The sequence below is a fragment of the Boleophthalmus pectinirostris genome, unplaced genomic scaffold (assembly GCF_026225935.1).
Source record: "Boleophthalmus pectinirostris isolate CB_2022bp ecotype Guang Dong unplaced genomic scaffold, ASM2622593v1 HiC_scaffold_6, whole genome shotgun sequence".
NCBI lineage: Eukaryota > Metazoa > Chordata > Actinopteri > Gobiiformes > Gobiidae > Boleophthalmus > Boleophthalmus pectinirostris.
Window position 1 is genome coordinate 26,505,435 of NW_026571447.1, and position 8,785 is coordinate 26,514,219.

The following is an 8,785-nucleotide window of genomic DNA, read 5'->3' on the forward strand; positions in this document are numbered from 1 at the left end:
ATGACCAAGGAGTTCAATACGAGAAGTGCTAACAGAGTGTCAGGCAGCTGTCAATCAATCGAGCTGGTGAGTCCCGAGGGAGGAGAGAAGCAGCCAACAAGCTCCTGAGAATGTGAAAATTATTGTTTAATGTATCTCAAATGCCCTTTTCATGATTTTCAACATGATGAAAATGTAAAGAATCTTCTCACTATCACATCACCTGTCACCTATCACACTTCTTGTACCTGCCCAAGGACTGCAGATGGAAAGGAGCTTGTAGCTAAATCTGGCACAGAGCATCTTTAATGTTTTCTGTGCACCGTCCTTGTTTTACATAAATAAATTTAAAAATGTCTTTGTTACATCACATTAATATAAAGTATTACTAAAATGTTAAATAAAGATTATTTGTGAATAGTCTAAAATGGGGTGGGCGATGTTGACAGAAACACTTATCTCAGTATTTTAGTGTAGTAATAAATGTAGTAGGAGTGATTTTTTTTGGCAATGCAACAGAAAAATGTGCTGTTTGTAGATGTATTAAAACTGATTTTTAAACCTTAATTAAGTTTCAAGACAAATATGAAATTACCCACAGAAGATATGAATAATACGAATTAATAGGCTTGTTTGAAAAAATTACAAAACATTTCAGCTGCATTTGGACATTGTTTCCTACTACAAACAATAAATCCAATATTCAGATTTTATATGAAAACATTCACAATATCATGAATTATAACAGTATATTGCTCACCTCTATTGTGAAGCAAATTCTTGTACTTCATTTTTAATTTCAGTATTCATATGCCTGATACACAACGACAGAATCCATCTTCAGAAATGCAATAAAATGTTTTATTTCATCATACAGTCAGTGCTTTCAATTCATGTTTATATTGATAGTTTAACAATCCAAGAAATGAAGATCGAGCTTTTCCAGTGACCTACAGGATTCTGCATTGACTTTCTTGCAGAAGTTGATAAGATAATTTTTACTTGCAGTTGTGTTTATTTCGGTCTCTTTGCCTCCTAAACCTCTTGCTCATCATCTCTATGGAAACAGGGAAAGCCCCACACGTTGCCAGGGGAACCAAAACCATATATATATTTATATTTCTTCCCTTAACAAAATATGAGCCGGTATTTTTCTGCAATGCTGTGAGCGTGGGCGTTTGTGTGTATTCCCTGTGGTCCCCATTGAGTCGGGGAAGCTCTAATTTAGCTGAGCCTGCACTATCTCTGTCCATCTCACTTGGCCATGTCTTCTGCCACAGCTTTCCCAATTTTATCCTTTAAATATGACAGTTTCTGGTAGTCACTTTTCAGCTGCAACCATTCGTAATATGGCACCTGTAAAAAGAAGAGAATGAACAACATCAGTGACTGCTTTGTGAAATTTGGTCCTAATAAAAGCACGTAGGAACCTAGGATGAAAATTATTTTAAAAAGTACACATAACAGAAACAGGTCTTAATAGTTGTGATGAATATATCAGAATACATTAATGCGAAATTCAACTACAAGAATTTGTACCTTTAATTCTCTATTGTTTTATCATTTATTTTATATTCACTAACAACACTTTTATCTGGATCACTACTGGTGAATAGCTGGAGCACTTTGACTCCATAATATATTTGTGGAAACGCCAACTCCAGCAAATAGCATGTTAAAATTTACATTTATGGTTTATAATTTTAACATGTAAACAGAATACCCTTAGCTAAGGTGTGCCGACACAATCTCAATCTCTATTAAGCCATGTGTCAGTATAGCAGAGATTTGTTATTGTTTAATAACACAATCCCAAACTCTAATAAAAATGCAATACTACATCATTGAAAAGAGAGGCGTGTGTGAAAGCTCAGCCTGGCCTAGATGAGACTGCTGCAGGACTCTATCTGCAGAGGGACCTGCCTGACTCCCAGCTCTAATTATATCCATTGTTTGGATGGCCCGACCACACCACACTCTGCCTCACAAAGACACCATTCACTGGAACATCTCTGTGGCAGCAGGCAGTATATTAAAGTTGTTTTCGCACAACAGGATATAACATGGGTATGACAATTAAAAACAAACTCAATTCTGACATGAGACGCAAGAAAATGAAGACTACTTCTACAAAGTGTATAATAAAGGATTCATCAGTTAATCAGTTCATCTATTTTAAAATTTGGATTCAGTTCATAATGCACATGTGTCACGTGTCCATTAACATATGAGTTTCTTGAATGCATGACCTGAATTTGAGAAGTTCAGGTCTAAACTACAGGTTTATACTTCATAAGATACTGATAAGATTTGTGGAGAGCAGAATATATTAAATTATGTAAATAAATGCAAAGTAGTGTGAGAAAATTTGGCAGTGACTTGAATGTGCTGAATTAATGCAGGTGATGTCAGGTCATGATGCATTGTTGTATGAAAAGCGCTTTTTTCATGAGTTCCAGAGTGATGAAAATCGAGCATTGTTGCTGTAAGCAATTAACAGTTCAAACCCAGTTCTCTAATGTGGTCCAATAATACAAACTCCAGTAATTTGAGTCACATTAAAGATGTCAGGAAACATCTATCACATTGTTCTATATGTATATGAGACCAGTAAATCACAATATTGACCCTAATAGTGTTACTATCGGAACCTCACCTCCACTGTGATGAAGCCTGCGAGCTGCAGGTGTCTCTTCATCATGACAAATCGTCCCAAGAGGTCCTTACTCTTTGAGCAAAAGTTTGGAAATTCCCAAGCCAAGAAAGCAATTCTATAAAACATAAATTATTAAAAAATGTAATAGATCATCTAAGCAACAATTTCACCTGCACATCTCTGGATCTCATTACCCTACCTCATGTATATTGTACATAATAATATTACTATTTATTTTCCGCTCTTTGTTATTATTACTGTAATGTTACTACTATATCCAAGTAGTTTCATTTGAGAACAAAAAGTTTGTCCAAGTCTAAAACTTGTAACTGATAACAAACCACTCATACCAATGTTTCAATGCATAATCATTAACTATTTACAAGGTGCAAGTAAAAGCAAAACAAAAATAAAATAAACTAGTGTTCATAAGAATAATAATGACAAACTCACCGGTGTGCTTCAGCAGGTAACGTTTCTTCTCCTCCTCCACTTGATAAATGTGGAGCTTTGAAGTGCAACAGGTTCACTGGTTTGTTGTCATTGTCCACAACTATTTCACCATCTGATCAAAGGAAAATCACTGTATTAATTTAGTAACACATAGAGTTGGGAGATATATAAAAACATGGATAATACCGCACTTGTTGTTTTGAACATATGCTAAAATAGAATCTCATCTCTAATTAAAAACTACTGTAAATTACTCAAAAAGTATAACGCGATATTTCTGTTGTCGTTCTTTTGATGGTCCATCCAGGTTTCAAGCAATAATCAAACTCCACCCCCAGCATGGCAGTTTACATACGCATCATCATAAATAAGGGTGTGCAAAAAATATTTAAATATCAATATATTATATAGTTTAATTTGATTTAAAGAGGGTTTTTTTTTTAAATATTATTTTGTGACAGCGTTACAATTTTATTGCTTTATTGCTTGTTTATGCAATACAGTTAACACTGTTTTGATGACTAAAATTGGTGTATTTCATATTACCTTTGTACAGACAACAAAGACTTCACAGTGATGATTTAGCCTGTATTTTTACTGAACCATATCAAATTGTTTTGAAATATATCATAAGGAATTGTATCGAATCAAAAGCTCAGTGAAATGAGATTGGTATTGTATCGTGGTCTATGTATCGACGTATGTATCATATTGGTAACTTCTTAACGATACCCAGGTCAATCATAAACTGACTAAAACATAAACATAAACAGACTTACCAATAGTCCAACCATAGACTGTGTCAACACCCACACGCAGAGCATCTGTTTTGCTGTCCACCAGCATGTGTAGGATGTCTCTAAGGCTGGTCTGTAGAGGTGAGAGGGAGGACCTGGGGCCTTGGTGTGGAAGGGCATCCAGAGCATTCTGGGAGGATTCTGTGTTGAAGGACCCTGGATGTTCTAACTGAAGTGTGGCAGCAACATGGAGGAGCTTTAGCCGATAGTTATTTCTGCGAGCTGGGGAACTATCTGCAATTAGTTTAAGAACAAGTATTTATTTGTTAATATGAAAACTGAGTATTTGTGATGACAAAAAATATGACTAAAAGTACAGAGGAACAAGTGTAGACTAGATCAGTTAAATGTATTTGTTTTCAATCCCTGAAATTGAACTAAAACTATACTAAAACTAAAAAAAAAAACTATGAAAACTAAACTAACTAAATTAAAAGATTTTAAATAAACCAAAATTAAAATTGGAATTGAAATGTAGGCATGGGACGATATTTAAATTTGCTGTCACAATTATCATTTGACAAAGTAATTGCAATCACAATAATGATCAAAGATGCTGTTATGGATATGAATAATTATAATTTTAATAATATTATGAATAAGTTCCATATTTACAAACAACTGTTATAGTATTGCACTTTGTTATAAGCAAGAACAATGATGATTTATAGGAAATCATCATCATTAAGTAGCTTTTTTCTGCACATTCTGGTGAAACAATGGAGATTACCTCTGTTGGCAGTTCTCCGATTATATAAAATGTCCCACAAATGATTATTGTCTACTCTTTTTATCACTATAAATTATACTAATGTGACTAACTTGTGACTAATTTAACTGTTTTAATGCTATACAACATTTTCTTGCAGACTTTAGGCACACAATAGATAATCATTTAAAAATATAGAATTAAATGTTTAATATATGATTTGTTGATGACATTTTATGACCTATTCTTTAATAAGCCTTTCTGGGACAATGTGACTCACCTTTAAGAGTGGAGATGTGTTGCTCCTGTAATAGAGGGATCAGATACTGTGGTTTAGTCTGCTGTAGTACACACAAAGACCACGCCACATCTGTCTGCAGGAAAGACTCAAATGTGGAGAGACTGCCCTCCAGGGATGAGTGAACCTTTGTGAAAAATAAGAATGCAGATTTAGTGATTAATGATTAAACAATGAACAATGTTAAAATATAAAACATTTAACATTCTACCTTTGCATAGAACTCATCTCCTTTACTTGGCTGGAAACCAAGTCGAGCAAATGTCATGAGGAGATTGGAGAGTTGCAAAACATTGTACTTCTCATAGTTTGAAATATAATTCTGAAATGGGAAATTTTATAAAGTTAATATATTTTATAACATTTATAAACCAATTAAACTAAAACCAGATAGAGGTTGTTTCTTACCTCAACAAAGGCTTCAAACAGAGGAAGATGGAGCCATTTGAGGAAACCAAAGGATTTAGTGAGACGGATGACTTCAACAGGGTTGAGCTCAGGAACTCTGGGTAAGAGCTCTGAGGCCATGCGCTGAAACACCTGAGTATGGTGGAAGCTCAGTTTTCCTAAAAGGGAAAAAATAAACACTACTTTAGCAATTTGTGGGACATTACATTATTAGTAAATGTACATATTTTGTGCACATTTTACCATATACAAATGCCATATCCAGCATGAGCTGAGTGGTGAACTCTGATGATGATTTCTGTAGAAGGTGATATGACAGAGCTCTGAGAACAGCGACTGAGCGCCGACTCTGGGCTGCCAACGATAAACAAACTTTACGAATATCTTCTGTTGAGAAAACTTCAGCTAACTCCAAGGCCTAGACATTTAACAACATACAAAAGTTATAGCATCGTCATAAATGTTCTTACATAAACCATCTGCATTTCCACAGACCTTATCCTCCAGTCTGTCCAGAAGTGTAGGAGCCATCTGCTCCCCTTTAGACATCAAAGTACTGATAGTTTTAACATCAGAGATCTCAGTCCAGCGTAGCTCAAGCTGCTTCATAGCAGCTTTGACTATGGCCACATCCTGCGGTACTTTCCGCCCAACACCCCAGTCAATCAGGTGAGCCAGCTGTTTGTAGGTGAGTCTGCGAATGCGCCACTGGATCTCGGTTTGAACAGAATTCAGCACAGGATCCGTGGGGGGCAGGTTCATAATCCACAGAGCTTGTAAAGCAGACACCAGAGTGCTGTTCCACACTAAAGACACCTGTGCATCAGAATAAAGGGGGGAAAGACAGCTCTAATTAGGGTTGGATAATATGATGAAAAAATCTAATTGTGGTGATATGACATTATATGACCAACAAAGCCAATCATGATTCACTAATTCTCTGTTCAGTGCACCTTTCCCATCTACTCTTCTTCTAGTTAGCCTCTGTAAGGCTCTGAGTGATTTAACCAATTACAGTGAAATGTGAACTTTCTGAATTGCATTTTTTACACCTTAAAAAGGCAATACAACTATTGTGGCAGTGCACATCAATTGGAATATAATAAAAATTGTGCCCCAGCACCAACAAAATTAAACTCATGTATGCCATATCACCCGCCTTTAGCTTATTATGATGAATGAAGTATACTGGTTGAAATGTGCTTATTTTTATGCTCTAGTACCTGCTGAGACAGAGTTTGCATCATATTCTTCAGTCTTGGGTCTTCCAACAGCTCAGGGGATTGTTCCTTAAACTTGCCCTTTGTTTTAATCACCAAATGAGTCCATCTTTTAAGGGCACTGCCTGCTTGGTTGCCTGTTCCTGAATTCTCCTCCCAAGCCTGGAGTATGTCCTCTGGTTCAACAGCTTGATCCATCAGGTCCTCCAGATGGGTACGTGCAGGCATAATAGGCAAATTTTCTTCTTTCTTTACTGTCCTTGCCTCACACATGAGCCTCCCCCCTGCAGTGGCCCACAGAGGGGACCTGTGCACCTCCGCCGCCACAGCGGGCAACAGGCGCACGGAGACTGCAGGAGCCTGAGCCAACACCAGGCTCAGCACGCGCCCACATCTCACCAGAACCCGGCTGGACATGTCCGCAGGTCCACAGACTATGTCCACAGGTCCACAGACTATGTCCACAGGTCAGAGACGGAGACGGAAGAGGACAGGACTCACTGATCACAGGCGATGTTCTCCATCTCAGTACAAAACTAAAAAAGGACAAAATGTTAAACTATTTAAACAACATTGACAAGTAAAGAAGCTTAACATAATGTCACAATACAGAGATCTATTGCCCAGCAGCCAAAGGCTATAATTATCCAGCGGTTGTGGCAGATAAAATGAAAGGACAGAATTGAGGCTAACAAAGTTAGCATTCCCGCAACAAAAACATAAGTGGAACAGTGGAAGTCTAATTGATCATGCTCCTACTAGAATTTGGAGAATTGAATGTTGAATATCAATATTTCTCTGTAAATGGGATATTTTATGTCATTAGGGTGACATCAGGTTAATTCCTGACCTTGTCGACAGTCGTATCAGTGAAACGAGAAAGTTAAACTCATCTTTCAAAGATTAAGAGAGTGACACTACACCGCTCATTAGTTTTTACTGTTCGGTAATCATTAAATACCTTAGATCAAGAAATGTTTTACCTTAATATGTGATATTCTTGAAGAAACCGGTTCACATGTTATGTGACAGCCGCAGTCGCATGATTATGACGTCAGTTTCAAAGTGGGATCACGTGACCTACAAATGGAGCTTTCAAAAACTTGTATTATAATTGATTTTTTCTTTATAATTTGTCGTTTGTCGTTTGTTTGGCCACATAGAAATCATTATTTTTATGCTTTGGCCCTACATTGAATCCTCGTTCTGTTTGTAAATGTGATTTTATAAGCTTTTATAAGCTCGTGTTCTTAATGTTTACCACTAAACAGTCGAGTCAGACAAGGTCATGGAAGAATAATAAAATCTTAAAAGATAACTTAAAAAGTTCTTATTATAGATCCATGGATAAGGTCTACTTCTCCTTATGTTTACAAAACATTTTAACCTCCCACTAGTGGCCAATTGGCATCCATGATATCAGAAGATAGGCAACTAACGTCACTGATCTCTGATTATTTTTTATAATTTGTGCACCATGCAGACATAAATGTGACGTAGTGCGGCTTTAATTTACTTTTACTTTAACTTGGCCACTAAGAATTCTTATCTTATATTTACCCAACAGGAAACTGGTTTGTGGTACAAGTCTTGAAGGTGAGCATAACCTTCCATCTATTAAAAGTGTAATGGACTATTATGAGAATAAATAAATGCCCCCTTTGTGTTTGGGTATTGTGATTACAGGGCTCTAAACACATGACATTGGCAGTGAGGATGGATCTCCTCAGTACATGGGGCCCAGGAGGTACTCTGTGTCCGAGTGTGGACAGAGACAAAAGGAAGTCCTGAGACACCACAGAGATGCCTTCCCCTGTGTGTCTGTCAGAGCTGTGAGGAGGAGGACAGGACACAGGTGGGGCAACTGAGAAACTCACACACAATAAAAACCCTCTGTTATTCCACTGTTTTAACATTTTGGATGATAGATTTCTCTCTTTAAATTAGTCAGTTTGAGAAAGTTCTGGGATCAAACAGGCTTGTGTGACATTGTGGTCACTCTGAAATGACCTTTTCTAAATAACTCATAATCAAAGTGCATTTTTCATAAAAAGAAAAAAAAAAAGTGTGTGGAACAATTGTTTGTCTATTAGAAATCTCAAAAATAGTAAAATATTTTATAATACTAAATAAAGCCACACTCGTATAAGAAGCACTCATTTACAGAGCAAATTATATTCAACTACTTAAACCCTTTTGGCATTGGAAAATCCTATGTTTTGAGCTATTTTGATTTTATGACATTGTAAAAATACAATTATTATT

General features: G+C 36.5%; 1 protein-coding gene across 1 annotated transcript; it reads right to left on the bottom strand.

Annotated features, from left to right (window-relative positions):
• Positions 1–818: 818 nt before the first annotated feature.
• On the bottom strand, positions 819–7,573 carry tbrg4 (transforming growth factor beta regulator 4). The gene is made up of 11 exons (XM_020937454.2): positions 7,504–7,573; positions 6,524–7,056; positions 5,796–6,116; positions 5,544–5,718; positions 5,301–5,458; positions 5,104–5,214; positions 4,875–5,019; positions 3,868–4,119; positions 3,089–3,200; positions 2,636–2,750; positions 819–1,335 (listed from the first exon to the last, which is right to left on the bottom strand). The coding sequence occupies exons 2-11, from the start codon at positions 6,935–6,937 to the stop codon at positions 1,234–1,236; spliced, it is 1,905 nt and encodes a 634-aa protein (XP_020793113.2). The 5' UTR covers positions 6,938–7,056; positions 7,504–7,573; the 3' UTR covers positions 819–1,233.
• Between the last annotated feature and the right edge of the window lie 1,212 nt (positions 7,574–8,785).